The sequence below is a fragment of the Artibeus jamaicensis genome, unplaced genomic scaffold, assembly GCF_021234435.1.
Source record: "Artibeus jamaicensis isolate MK-2021 breed Jamaican fruit bat unplaced genomic scaffold, CSHL_Jam_final contig_64, whole genome shotgun sequence".
NCBI lineage: Eukaryota > Metazoa > Chordata > Mammalia > Chiroptera > Phyllostomidae > Artibeus > Artibeus jamaicensis.
Genome location: NW_026521911.1, coordinates 13,909,444 through 13,925,295, shown reverse-complemented (window position 1 = coordinate 13,925,295; position 15,852 = coordinate 13,909,444). Strand labels below are relative to the sequence as shown.

Genomic DNA, 15,852 nt, shown 5'->3' with positions numbered 1-15,852 from the left:
TTGCTCATACTGTCTTCTGAAGCTTGATCATTGTAATCACTATCTAGTTGCTATGCCTGTATCTATTTTCTTCCATAATTAGAACGTAAATTATTAATGGGCTAGAATATAAGCTCCCCAAAGTAAGAATATTTTGTTTTGCTTATTGATGGATTGCAGGCACATAAAACAATGTCAGAAACATAGGAAGTACTCAAAAAATACTTACTAAATAACAATGATTATTTCTCCTTCCTTTCATGAATTTCTCAAAAATTTCAAATGTAGTGCTAGAAACATAGATGTGAAAACTAAACATTTTGAAAAAATGACAACAGATATGCCTGATATTTTAAAAATTCATAAAATTAAAAAATTATAAAGTTACAATAGATAAATCAATTTACTATCTATAAAAGTCTCTATTTGGTTTCTTCTACATTCACTGATTCCTTGTTATTACTGTCAGAACTGGACAGTGTCAGCTGATAAACAGACGGCAAAGGATTTAATTAAGACTACAGTTTGAAATCCTACCTTCCTGTGGGAAAGAATTGCTAAGCTTTGTTCTCTTTCAAAACTATGAATTAAGAATAATTTAATTAAAAAAACAGCAATGTCTGGCTTAATTGTGTCTCAAGTTATACCAAAAAAAAAAACACAGTAAATTTTAAAATACAAAAATTTAAAAGAGTAACTTTATCTTTTAATAAAGTACTTGTTTCACCCTGTACGTAAATACCTGAAAAGCTAAAGATAGGATACCTTTCCTAAAGAAATTATGAAAGTATAATTTTTAAGACAAGCACATTCAATAACTATTTATTGATAGTGATAATTTTATGTGAGCCCCCCCCAAATAAACACATTTTTAAAATTTCTACCCAGAAAATCATCTACTTTCTAGCTTATGTAACTTAACAGAGATATAAAAATCCAGCTAGCACATACACAGGACTGGACAAAGAATATATCCACATGGTTCAGCATCTAGTCACAAAATAGAATTGTGAAGAGTCAGTGTTTTATCTCATTCACTTTAAGTCATACACTACGCACATGAAAAAACAACAGTGATAAATAGAATGCATTAAAATCTGGCTGACTACATAATCTCGGAGTATTAGCTACTATGCTGTTTTTCCACTGTCAAACTATAGGACAAATGAATGACTAGAAAACTCTAAGTAAGTGAATGACATTGAGACAGACCACATTGTATAGTGGAATGAATGGGCTTTGGAGTCACACTGGGGTTCAGATCCCAGCTCTCCCATTTCCTGGCTGTTTGATCATAGGTGAAATGTTTAACTTCTGCGAGACTCAATTTATCTAAAAAATGGGCATAATAATTACTCCCTTGCAGAGTTATGATGAAGATTATAAAAGATAATATATCACTTTGTTGCTCCAGGAGTGTCCAACCGGAAGCCTGCGGGCTGCATGCCGCTCAGGATGGCTCTGAATATGGCCCAGAACAAAATGATAAATTTACTTAAAACATTGTGAGATTTTTGTGTGTGCTCACGTGTCACAATGTATTTAATGTGTGGCCGAAGACAGCTCTTCTTTTCCAGTGTGGTCCAGAGACACCAAAAGGCTGGACACCCCTGGAGACTGAAACCCTCCAAAGATTCATTATAATTTATAAAGTAAGTTGCAAACTTTTCAAAAACTACCTTCCTACTTTGAGAGAGAAGAACCATGTTTTCTGGTTTCAATATTTCTCACAACATCCGAATAGTAGTGTCCAATTAGGTAGACAAATGTACGCTTAGTGATGGATGGAATACAAAGAAGGGTAGACAAGCCGAGTTCAGGGTCATCATGCATCCAGGTAACAAATATTCTCAAAGACTGATATTTTTGTAATTTGGAAATACCGGCCTTTATTTCTCCTACCTGATATAACTGTCATGGGGTTACTTATTAATCCCGCTTAACAGATAATTTTGCAGTTTTTTAAATGCTGTGGGACAAGCAAATTCCCTGCCCCTCTCCCCCCCTGAGTATTATCAAAAATTGTCCATTATGATAAACATGGTGATTTCAGCTTCTGTTTTAAATAATCCATTATACTCTTAACCTTTTAGTCTATTTCATACTCTCAAACAAACTCTACTATTGCTTTGACTAAAATTCCGCACGTTCCAAGTAGAATCTGGATTCCAATTACTTCCAGACTCCACCCAAACTAAGCATTTCTACCCTGTCCAGATGTTTTCAGTAGTGATATAGTACGACTGCCTCCTCCAGCAGAGAGGAGGTTCCTCTAACCATATTATATAGCACTCAGACGGCCACCGCCCCCAACAGGTGTACGGCACTTGCATACACAGATCCAAGAATGTGTTGTATTTGTTTTGTTTTAACTATCTATTTCCAAAAGTCAAATAATTAAAACTAACTAGTGGCCTACCCTAACTACCATTTACTGAATATATAGTACATGTCACTCTTTTTTTTAACTACAAAATATTATCATATATTACCAACTCCAAGGTATCACAGACATAAGAAAGCTCATAATTTTAGAGGTGTTAGAATGTGAAAAATAGTAAATGATGGCTATGAGGTGCCAGTGATTAGAAAACACATTCTATTTTTAGGGATCTTAAAATGTAAGAGGGAAAATGTGCATCTTACAGTTACGATCTCATTTAAGAAAGTGAAGGTTACAGAGTGCTTAAAACCTTGTCTGACACTAATGCCTGTCAACTGGGTTAGTCACCTGAAGCAGTCTGGGGGAGACACAGCTCAAAAGCCAGCTGCTTTAACTCCTTCCCCACCGTTAGATAAAATATGGACATCTCCAATATGCACTGGTGTGCTCACAAGATTTCTTATAAAACTGCCTTGTGTACATTTTTTCAACCTTCTTATTATAGAAGATAAAGTTCAATAGTTCATTCCCCCATGAGAAAATGCATAGTAAATACTAAAATCTGAAATTCATTTTGACACAATCTATACAGATAAATATGTTTGACTTTATTAATGGAAAAGGGAATATTTTCTTTACTTAAAATGGCACCACATACCACGGTCTGTTACGAATGCAAAGGGGTCACTTAGGTCTTTTCATCCAAAAAATATGTTACAAATTAATACCAAAGTGATTTTGCCACTTAAGAGTATATGATTTCCAAATTGACTGTATATTTTCACCTAACAAGCAGATATATTGACCCGCAAATTTTATAAAGCAGAGTGGTAATTAGGTTGGCAATAATTTTGAATGAAAATTTATTTCAGATGGTAGAATTGTTTTTTTAAGAATTGGTGGAAACATTTACAAAAGTCAAAACTTAGAATCTCCATCCTGATTGAGCCTCAACTACAAGAAAGAACAGACTAAATTCAATTTCTCTGCCCTCCCTTTTTCTCCCCAACCCTCTCCTTCTCTATTTTTCTGTAATAAATGGCAACATTTTCAATTATTTTACCCTACATAAGAAGAACCAGATCTGCAGAATATAAAATGGGAAAAACAAGAAAGGTATGGGATTACCAAATATATATATATATATTTGCAGAAGTCGGTATTAAATGTCATTTGCTTTTCAGCATAAAAACCATTCATAATGAAAGATTAAAGGCTTAGCAATTCATTTTCAGCCCAAAATCAAGTTTCAATATCACTGAATTATTTAAAATAGATTTTTAGGTCAGATTTAATTACTATTATGTACTATTATGTACAACAGGTATTTCTCCATTTGTTACATGAAGCATCACAGAATTCACCCCACTTTAAAATGGCATTCTACGAATTAAAGACTAATAATTATATCAAAATTCTCATCTTACTTCTCCATTCCTTAACGTTGTGATGGTTCCTCTTGCTACACCCATTCTAAATAGTGTTTCTGTGGCCTGTGAATACAAAAAAAGGGCAAAAAAATTATCTATAACGTGTATTCAACTGCATATCTCACTCCCAAATGTAAAAACATTTCCAGCAACTTCTAGAGAAGCATCAATAAGATGGCACAAGTAACAGCCACAAGCTCTAAATTAAGCTTCAAAAATATCATTTCCAGAACATTTTAATAATATCAAGAGCTCAAACTAAATTTTTTTCAAAGGTTATTTTGATTTCCTGGTATTTTTCCAGATCTATAGTACCAAATTAGTACACTTAGATATGCTCAAAGATTAAATAAAAATTTAATACTGGACTCAAATCAGAAATTATCATTCATTCTGATTTTTAGTTTCCATCTGAGTTCAGTTCAAATCATTTGATTGCCAGTGAAATACTGACAAAATATGAAGTAATTCAGTAATATATTAAATAACACACAAAAAGACTTATTGCTGCCTATACACTAATAATAAATAACCCTAAAAAGAGATTTAAAATTTTATTTACAATAGCATAAAAAAATACCTTAGGAATAAATTTAACCACAAAGCAAAACAGTGGTTCACTGGAAAGTACAAACACTGCTCAGAGACATTAAAGAACATATAAACAAATGGCAAAACATCCCATGTTCACGAATGAAAGACTCATTGCTAAGATGTCAATACTACCCAAGTGATCTAAAAATTCAATGTGATTCCTACCAAAATACCAATCACTTCTCTGCAGAAATACAAAAACCCATCCTAAAATGTATTCAATACATGGAACCCAAAGAACCCCAATTGCCAAAACAATCCTGAAAAAAAGGAACTTTGGAGTCACACTTCCTAACTTCAAAACTTACTACACAAAGTTATAGTAATCAGTGTGGTACTATCATAAGATAGACACATAGGCCAGTGAAATTGAATAGAGAGCCAAAAAAATAAAGCCCTGTATACATAATCCGATAATATGAACAATGGCTACCAAGACCATTCAAATGGGAAAAGCACAGTCTTTTTTAACAACAGTGCTACGAAAACGGGATTATCTACATGCAAAAGACTAAAGGTGAACCCTTACCTTATACCATTTTAAAAAATTAACTGAAAAGGGTTGAAAAACCTAAATGTAAGAGCTAAAGCTATAAAATTCTTGGAGAAAATATAAGGGGAAAGCTTCTCTGTTCAGTGTCTGGTAAAGATGTGCTTCCTGCTTCCTAGGTAGCTGTCTTCTTGTACCCTCACCGGGCAGAGAGCAAAGAGAAGCAAGCTCTCTCTCTCCTTTTACAAGAATATTAAATCCCATTCCTGAGGACAAGCCCTTGTGACCTAATCTAATCCTAATTACCTCCAAAGACCCCACTCCTAATACCATTTCACTAGGGTAAGTTTGAAAAGAATTTTGGGGAAACACAAATATTCGGTCCATAACAGGGATATTCCATTCAGAAGGGGCGAGTACAAAGGACAGTAGGTTGAATCATGCTTGGCATGTTCAAGAATGAGTAAGATGACCAGTGAGGCTGAAAGGAAAAGACTGTATGAGAGCATTATTGGAAAACAGAGAGTGAAAGTTCATTTGTTCAACATGTGCCATTATTTTTTAATCTACCGTAAGAAAAATGCACTATCAACCTTCAGTAATTGAACATAAAATTCAAAGAATGCTCTACTAAAGTTTTAAGAATTAGTACATGAACAAAAAATAAACAATTTTTAGCTCTGGCTAGTGTAGCTGAGCAGATTGAGCACAGGCCGTGAACCAAAGGGTCACCTGTTCAACATGCCTGGGTTGCAGACCAGGTCCCCAGTGGGGGCCACATGAGAGGCAACCACACACAGATGTTTCTCTCCCTCTCTTTCTCCTTCCCTTCCCCCTCTCTAAAAATAAATGAATAAAATCTATTAAAAAATAGAATTTTAAACTTAAAAACTGAATGCACATCTAAAGAAATCCAAAGAGTAGAAGAGACGAAAACCTGAAGGAAATTATAAAGAAATTGAAGTATTTGACAAAATCAGTCAGATATAAGGAAGTAAATAACAGAAGAAATAATAAAAGGGGTTGCAAGTGGTTCCCCCTGGGTTGTAGAAATTGGGCATTAGAACAGGTAAAAAAGAGTACTTCTTTTTTTCTAATACCTTTGCAGCATACAATATGACTGTTAAAAGTATATGTAAATTCTTGATCAAAACTTATTTTAACTGTTAAAAGAATAAGAAATCAATAGTGTTTAATTTTGCAAATAGGTCACATATTTGACAATTTTATCAGACTGGTACATATAAGGATACAGCCGGGTGAAAAAGATGAAGGGATTAAGCAAAAAAAAAAAAAAAAAAAACACCTCATAGACACAGACATGCATCAATATTGTGACCACGAAAGGAAAAGGGGGTGGGGAGGTAGGAAAAGATAAAGGGGGAATAAATGGTGATGGAAGGAAATATGACTTGGGGTAGTAGGCACATAATACAATATCCAGATGATGTATTATAGAATTGTATGTCTGAAACCTATATAATTTTATTAACCAATATCATCCCCATAAATTCAAAAAAAGCTTTTAAAGGAATGTAGTTGAGGACTGAATAGGAGGATATAAAGGCAAGCCATGTAAGTAAATTCAAAAAGTGCAGCCATAAACGTAAGGAACAAGGTAAGGTTAGATAGGTAATGTAAGGTAAGATAAGTTAAGGTAAGATGTAGTTGTTGCTAGAAACAGCAGAGAAAATTGACAACAGGGCATTTTTTAGGATACAAGAGGTTTAAACAAGTTCTCAGTGTTGAAGCAGTAATAGTCCATATGCTGGGAGAAGTTACAGGCACAGTGAGGAAAACGGACAGTGACTGAAGAAGAGTCCTATAGCAGATAAAATCAAGGGCACACATAGCAATCTGTTAGCTATGCTGATAGGAAAAGGGGGCAAATATATAGGTAAATTCTCTCCCTCTCCTTTTATCCTCCCTCCTCTTACTCCACCACCTCTCTCCCTCTGTCTCAGAATTAGAAGACGAGATAATCTTCTGAGAACGGCAAAGGTACTGATGTAAGGTCAGGGGTGAGGGTATGTAACGCACGTTAAAGGAAAACACAGGGAATGGAACACAGAACTGCTAAGCAATACTAAAAGCCCAGCTAAGGTTGAAAATCATAAATCTTTGTCACTTCAAGTCATGGTGTGCAAAATTCATGGTTTAAGAACTGTTAAGAAAATGAGCAAGACTAGAAATCAATTAAAAGGTAACTCCTATGAGTACATCAAAAGATTGAAATTAATGATAAATTTACAAAATAAAATTTAAAAAGGTAACTCCTTTTAATTCAAATTTATTGGTAAAATACAGCCTGGAACTTAGAAATAAAAGTGGAATTTCTCTAACATTTTTTAAATGAGGGGTAGCAATCTTTAAAACATTCACATTCACACACACACACACACACACACACACACACAAAGGTGGTGGGGAGTTAGTATCTAAATGCTAAGTTAGACAATTAAAAAAAAAAACCTTGTAGGGCAAACACCACACATTTTGTCATTGTAGCACAATATAAATGTAATTCCAATCCACAAATTTACTGAGAGTTAAACAGGACATTAATGGGAAGAGAGAGGGGTTACTGTACCCAAACAAAAATCAAATTATAAATGAATGACTTTGCTACAACAAAAGTATATAAAACTAGATGTTGAAAAAACTATTTATGGACATTTTTATTAAAGCAAAAAATTCTCACCAATGATGTATTTTTCCTATTCTTGATGATATGAATATTAAATTATCTTCCACCCTCCTGCTTCTTTTTAAATCTTATCTGATCTAGTGATGTGACTGTCAACAGTGCTCGTCTGAGTCGAGTTAGTTAGTATGTGTATTTGAGAGGCAAGGGCTGAGGGCAAAGGCAGCAAGCACCTGGGACAACTACACCAGATCAAATGACTTACTTTTTTGTGTGCCCAAAACTCAGGCATTTTGAAGATCTAATTCTTTTTTTTGCACTTTCTCCAATTGAAGAATACTAAATTCAATCTTTTGTTTCCAACTAAATTGGTTCATTTCATCAGCTATTCCCACCAACATTTTTAAGGATGTCTCTTTCTAACAGCACTCGGTCAATTCAGCTCAGCTTCCTTTGATTCTATAGCGAAGCACTGGAGTGTTCAACATTCTTTTGACCTCCACTAAAAAGACTGCTTTTAATTTACTTGTACCCAAACAATGAGTAACAAGTGTCAAAAACAGTGAGACACAGGGCTAATTTTCTACCACCAGCATTTGTAAATTTACCACCAACAAATTTGTAAATTTACCACCAGCAAATTCTTGATTGAAATTTCCCTCTCCTTGAATTTTGGTAACAACTAAAATGATTAATACTAAATTACTAAAAACATTCATTAAACATTTTCTGTCAGTGACAAGGGAAAATAAAACACCTTTAGGTCATTGTGTAAAAATAGCTTATCAAGAGAGACTGCTTTTAAAGAGAGTGTTGGATAAAAGACTTAGGAAACATGAAATCCGGCTGTGACAAACCCAAACTGGTGGATTGGATCCCCATGTTGGGGTACGCATGCAAACCAAAAAAGATCTGGAAAAATGTCCAAGTTGGTAAGAGTAGTGATCTCTGGGTGAGTTTTTTTTAATCCTCTAATGTTCTACCATGTACATGTACTGTTCGGTAAAAAATAAAAAGTACAAAATTAGAAGTATCAATTTTTGTTACACTAAAAGGTAAAACATTTAAAACAGAATTTTGAAACAGTGTAAAATGTTATAAATACAAGCAGGACTACCTTGAATATATGCTAAAGTGAAAATAATCAAAATTCAATAGACTAATGCTCTATAGTATAATGCTTTTTAATTCATTAAACCAACACAAAAAAAGTAAAATTAACAAGAAAAAATATATACTTGATATACATATTAAGTATATATACCTTGAAAGGCAGTGTGATTATAACCTTAAAAGTATATTACAGAGGGACATCAGTGGGTTCATTTAACATGAAGTTACAAATATAAATACAAAAGCTGTGGTAGTTAGCAAATATTTACTTATAAGTGAAGCAATAAGTTTCCAGTGGTCTTATTTCCACTATTTACTATCTGGGCAACCTTACGCAGCTCACTTAAACTCTCTGAGCCCTGACCTCCAGACACTGACCTGCTCTCCTGTAGGGGTAAGGCTTGTGTCAAGACATTTGAAAAGCTCTGTTGAGGGCTAAATAAATGTGAAATAATGAACCCAAGGTTTAGTTTAGGACAGCGCTTTCTTGTACATGCAAAGATGTTTGAGAAATACTAATTTTGATTTTTCAAATGTAAAGCGAAGGAATGGACTAACAAAAGATCAAAAATGAATGACCCTTAATCACAGCTATGAATATAAAAAACAAAAATATATGTCAAAGAGTCACCGCACCACTGTGCTATACCTCTCTCTTTATTGTTCTGGTTCACCAGCTAAACAGTGAGGTCCTGCAGGGCATGAATGACATCTTTTATTTACATATTCCCAGCACCTTGCAAAATATATAACACAGCATAAAGATTAAGAAGGCAGGATTTATAAACAGGCTGTTGGGTTCAAATTCTAGCTTTGCCATCTGTAAGATGTGTGTGACCTCAGCCAAGCAGCTTCACTTCTTTAAGCTCAAATTCATCGTTAGCAAAATAAGGATAGTAACAGTACCTAACTCAACATGCAAGTGCTCAAAAAATAATGATTAATTACTATTAATATCTCAAATATGCAGAATTCCAATTCTACTTTAAAAGTTAGTCATCTGATGGCGATTTCAAAGGTACTATATACAGCAGTCAACTACAATTAGTACATTATGCTATATGGCCATTTATTTATGCTAACATTCTTGACAAGTCAATGAGAAAAAAATAGGAAACATTATTTCAAGATTAACTTAGCAAAAGTCTTCAAAATTCATATGCAAGTTTTATTCCCCAGCTTTTTATTTCAACCAAAGAAGAAAAATTTAAATACTGAGGCTTTTAAGCATGAGCTACTTTCCTTCCTTATAGTGATAAAAATACAAAATAAAAAATAGGAAAACTGAGCACTGGCTATCTGCTTCTTGTGAAAGCAGCAGTGTATAATACAAATCTAAAAGCGTGCCTTCAAAATACACAAATGCATTATCATAGCAACCAAGACCTTTGTGTTGTCCTCATTATCATTCTCTTTTCTCCAAACAGCTGCCTACAGCCCAACCCTTCTCCAGCTCTGTAATTCCACTTCATAACTTCAGGGCCCATGCACTGCAGCAGCTGCGGTGTGGAGAACAAATCTCCCAGAGAAACTCTATCTTTCTAGGCAAAAAAAAAAAAAGGGGGGGGGGCCCAAGGGAGCCAATGAATGTGTAAGGAATTAATCCTTGGTTGTTGGGGATGGTTTTCTGTCCTTTTTTCCCTCTTAATTGTGCCCCAAGAATAGGCTCCACTTATGAGATGAAGCAGCAGCAGTGCCAGTAGCTAAAACTGGAAAGGAAATTCTGTTTTTCTGGTCACACATGTATGGAAAGATGTCTTTAATAGTCAAAAGAAGAAAGGAGAAACCCTCAGTCTTTTTTCACTCTCTTTTCTTTAGCCACTTTGTCTCCCTGACAGGCTCCGTTGAGTGAGAGTCTGCAACTGTGACAGCGGTGCAGGCTGCTGAAGTCAGAGAAATGCCATCGTTCTGGCCAGAGGAACAGGAAAAGGAGAGCTGATGCGTCAGAGACGCCAGGTAGGGGTAATCCCAAGAAGGACAAGCTAGAAAAGGAGATACCCTAAATCTGTGTTTGAACTGGCACAAGTACAAAAGGCTTACCTTTCACGAGCACAGACACAGAGCAGACCCAAGCAGTAAAGCAAAGGCTTTGAGAACAAAATTGCAGTTAAAACTGCCACCCAAGTCCTAGAATAACCATGAATGGCACGTAAATGGGACAGACCCAAAGTAGCAACAGAACTGATACTGGAACTACTGGCCACTGAAGAAGAAACAGAACTTGTAGTCTGAACCTAACAAGGTGACTACTTACTACAACTACTGAAAAAAAAATCAATACTAGTCAAAACATTTTAACAGGACCCAGTCTCACAACATATGAAAACATCCAGGGTCAAATCAAAATTACTCAACCTCCAAAGAACAAAACAATTGTGACCACCTCTCAAAGGAAAGACTATGAGATGTACTATCAGACCACCAGACAAAAGCCTGTAAAGTATTAACAACTGTGTTCCATAAGGTAAAGTTAAACATACCATTAAAATGGAAAGAGACATTCCTAGCAGAAAAATAAAAATGGAAATTTTGGAACTGAAAATACAATACCTGAAGTAAGAAAATTCAATGGATAGGAGCTCAAAATCAAAATAAACATAAAAGAGGAAAGAACCAGTAAACTTGAAGATAAACCAATAGAGATTATCAATTCTAGAACAGAGAGAGAAAAAAGATTTGTAAAAATGAACAGAGCCCTACAGCTTGTAGGAGAATAGCAAATGATCTGCCATTTATATTATTAAAGATCCAGAAAGAAAGAAAAATCTATTGAGACAGAAAAATATTTTAAGAAATAATGACTGGAAACATCCCAAATCTGGTGAAAGACATACATTTATAGATCCAAGCTCAATGAAGCCCAAATAAGATACGCTCAAAGAAAACCCTAAGATACATCACAAGCACTGAACTTCAAATATAAAGAAAAAGGTCTTGAAAATAGCCATAAAACAAACCCACACATATCACACAGAGTGTAACAAGCATTTAACTATATATTTGCATCAAAAACCATGGAAAGAAGAGAGAATATCTTTACTTTCGAAACAAACAAAAAAAAAACTTTAAGCCCTGAATCTATGTCCAGCAACAATATCCTTCAGGAATGAAGGCAGACCAAAGGCATTCTCATGTGAAAGAGCTAAGAAAATCTGTCACCTGCAGAACTGCTCTAAGAAAATGATAAATTCCTGTAGACTGAACAGAAGCCTTGAGGAAAATTTGAAACTTCAGGATTGAAAGAAAAGCAAGACATATGGTAAAGTCTTGAATAAATGTAAAGATTGTATTTTTTCTTTTAAAATCTTTAAAATATGTATAATTCCCCTCAAAAAATTTATAACACGATCTGATAGCATTTTCAATGTAGGCAGATATAGAGGACTATAACATAGGGGGTACTAGAGAGTCTATGTCATCGGAAGCCTTCTACATTTGACTATATGTGATAAAATACTAATTTTAAGTAGAATGTGATGCAGATATACAGCCAAAAACTCAACATATAAATTTAAATGAAACAGTAAAAAATATCAATCCAAGGAACACAAGAGGAGCAAAGATTCCAAAAAGAAGGGACAAACAGAAGACAAATAACATACTCTGCCTAATTTTAAACAATATAATTACCTTAAATATAAATGACCTAAACCAACAGTCAGCAAACTTGACTACAAAAGGCTAAATAATACGTATTTTAGGTTTTTCAGCCTACAGTATCTTACAACTCTTCACTTCTGCCACTGTAGCAGGAAAGCAACCATAGGCAATATATCGATGAATGCGCATGGCTCCAATAAAACTTTGTTTACAAGACAGGAAGCTAAAGAATAAAACAAACAAGCAAACAGAATAAAAACAAAGACACTGAAATAGAGAACAAGTGGGCAGCGACCAGAGGGGAGAGGGAAGGGAACTTAAGGGGAAAAAGGGGGAGGGATTTTGAGGAACAAGTATGAAAGACACAGAGATGAGGACTGGGGGGGGGGGGGGGAGTGGGAGGGAGGGGGGAGACCGGGCGGGGGGGGGGTGGGGTGGGATGGGAGAAATAGATTAAAAAAAAAATGTACTTGAAAAGTAGCTAAATAAAATTTAATATTTAAAAAAAAAAAAAAAGAACAGACAGCCAGCAGAGGTAAACAGGGCGCTTTGAGAGTAGAAAAAAAGAAAATGCCTCTGCAGAGAAGTAGGGGAGCAACTTCATATGAGTACTACCCAGGGCTTGCCAGTGATGGCTCATTTGGCCAATCAGGGGTGAGGAGTGAGTTCTGGTGGGGAGTCCTGTCCTCCCTCACCAAACAAGGGCTTCGACACAAATACACATGCCCTAAGGAGACAAACCTGAGAGGAAGATGAATATCCCCTAGTCAGCCTGGCTGACTGAAGTGAGAAATTCAGAAATGCAAACATTTGAGACTTGGTTGAAATGGCTAAAATGAAGTCTTTTACTATCAAGTACTCTTATACTTTACATTATTCACATATTTTGAATAAAGGTAGACAAAAAAAAATACAGCAGGCTACAGTTTGCTGGTCCCTGAGTTAAAAATCTCAATTAAAAGTCAGACTGTCAGATTATACTAAAAAGCATAACTCCTAAGATTCAATTCGTAATTCTTCTATGGAGCCTTCCTTCCCTCTCCCTTCAAGGTAAAGAATGTCCCTACTAAATATAAATATTTCTACAACAGCATACATTAGGAATGTATTTTTGTTTTCTGTACCACATTTACTTTTGAAACAGAGAAAAGGTGCTGTTTGCTCTCATATCCCAGTGGTCTCATGGGATACTCTGACTATTAGATCACATGGGATACGAAACACCACTCTGTAGTGTGCCAATCATGCGAGGTCAAAATTAAATTTTAAAAAATGCATATTAACTCTCTAAAAACTACCCTGGAAATATTATTTAAATGCATTTTAAAATATACATTTGGCCTGGCTGGCATAGTTCAGTGGATTGAGTGCGGACCTGCGAACCAGAGTATCGTGGTTCGATTCCCAGTCAGGGCACATGCCTGGGTTGCAGGCCAGTTCCCAGCAGGGGACACATGAGAGGCAACCATACATCGAGATTTCTCTCCCACTCTTTCTCCTTCCCTTCCCCTCTCTTGAAAAATAAATAAATAAAATATTAAAAATAAAATATACATTTGGTTTATAATAATCTACCTTTTCCTCATAGCACAGGGTCCAGCAGAAGTAACGCCATCTAGTGTGGTTGGTGGGGTATGTGAATGTCTCACACGAGACAGACAGTAATTTGAACATTTCGCCTACAATGTCATATGGTGTGCTTGAGTGTGACACTGTCATGTTACAGAATTACATGCTTGTGATTTTGTATTAAAGATTTTTATGTAATAAAAAAGGGGCATTGTTTGTGCCAGACCCTGTATGTAGTGCACTTTACAGTGAATGAGCACATTTTGGGTCTACTTTCTAGAAAAGATGGAGTCCCACTGCTCCCAACACAAATTCATAATCTAACAGAAAATTTAAAAATACACAATAAATGTAATGCACCCCCATCCAGGTTATGTTTATACATTGATTTTCAAACTACAAGAGTGTCATCTGACTATTACGGTGGCAACAGAAGGACACCTGGGAAAATGTGTGACTCAGAGACAGGCCACGATAGACTGAATTCCAGTGTTTATTTCAAACTAGAAAGTTGAAGGTAACAATTTCCTCCTCATGAAAAAAACTGACATTTAGATTAATCCCACATGCTAAGAAATAGCAGCTTACACTGCCAAACATTCATCATAAAAGGAACAGAGTTCTTTACACCAGGGATCATCAAAGTATGGCCTATGGGCCAAATCCTGGCATTTCTGTAAAAACTGACAATCTGACTATAAAATTTATAGAGAAATCCAAAAAAAAGTGCAACACAGCCCAAACAATGTTGAAAAAGAACAATGTTAGCAGACCTATTCTCCATCATTTACAGACTTAATGTAAGGCTTCAGCAATCAACAGAGTGTGGTATTAGCATAAGGTTACGATCCAGAAACAGACCTACACTATATGTGTGATGGTTTTCTGCAAAGAAACCACAGTACTGGAGAAAGAACAGTTTCTTCAACCAATGAAGCTGAAAGGACTGAATTTCAAAAAAAATAAGGACTGAATTTCAAAAAATATGAGATATATATGAGATATATGTATACTATATATATATATGAACATCAACCCATACTTCACTCTATATACAAAAACCAACTCAAAATGGAACATAGGTTTAAATGTTGAAGGTCAAACCATAAAAGTACTGGGAAAAATCACTAAAAAAACCCCACTCTGTAACACTGATTTAGGCAAAGATACGTTATATAGGGAGGAAAAGAATAAAACATTAAAGAAAAATCTAATTATGGCAGATTGTACAGTCCACAGATGGCCACACCAACATCTTTTCCCCATGTACTTCTTAAAATATAACACTGACTCTCCTTCATATGTCATATGTTCCCCTCCCTTGTCACTGTAACTTAAACATAGTAAGACAGAAGTGATGCTGATTTTTTTAAAGATTTTATTTATTTACCTTTAGAGGGGAAGGGAAGGAGAGAGGGAGAGAAATATCGATGTATGGTTGCCTCCCGTGCATCCCCTGCTGGGAACTGGCCTGCAACCCAGGCATGTGCCCTGAACTAGGAATAGAACCGCGATTGTGTGGTTCGCAGGCCCGCACTCAATCCACTGAGCTACACCAGCCAGGGCGAAGTCATAAAAGGCAAAATAAGTTCTGACTGGCATTTTCATTTTCTGAGGACATTTGCCTCTGGAGGCCTGAACCACCAGGTAACAAATCCAGCTACCTTGAAACCAACATGCTAGATCAGCAGTTTTCAAATGGTGTGTCACAAGAATTTTTTTAAAATATGCAATACCAGACTCTTTAGTCAGGAGTACTAGCCTTTTTTTCCTTCAATTATCAAATTAAAAAATGGCAACAGCCAACACAACAATAGACATCCAGTATCAATGAATCAAAATCATACCTATTTTTTTACCAGATCAGCAAAAAATATATTTTTTGGTGTGCTGCAGAATTTTAGTAGTTACTTTCTGTGTGCCATGAGATGACAAAGGTTGAAAATGGCTGTGCTGAAAAAGGCTGAAAAAGAAATATAGACAAGTGCCCCAGACATCAATTCAAGTAATCCAAACGCAGGCGCTATTCATGCAATTGAGTCTTCAAATT

General features: G+C 35.5%; 1 protein-coding gene across 1 annotated transcript in view; it reads right to left on the bottom strand.

The window, feature by feature from the left end:
• Nucleotides 1-15,852, bottom strand: part of TMEM135 (transmembrane protein 135) — a 240,976-nt gene that overhangs the window by 139,668 nt on the left and 85,456 nt on the right. Inside the window, exon 5 of the mRNA XM_037142832.2 lies at nt 3,790-3,855. Within this exon, the coding sequence (XP_036998727.1) occupies nt 3,790-3,855 (66 nt within the window). The remainder of the gene's footprint in view (nt 1-3,789; nt 3,856-15,852) is intronic.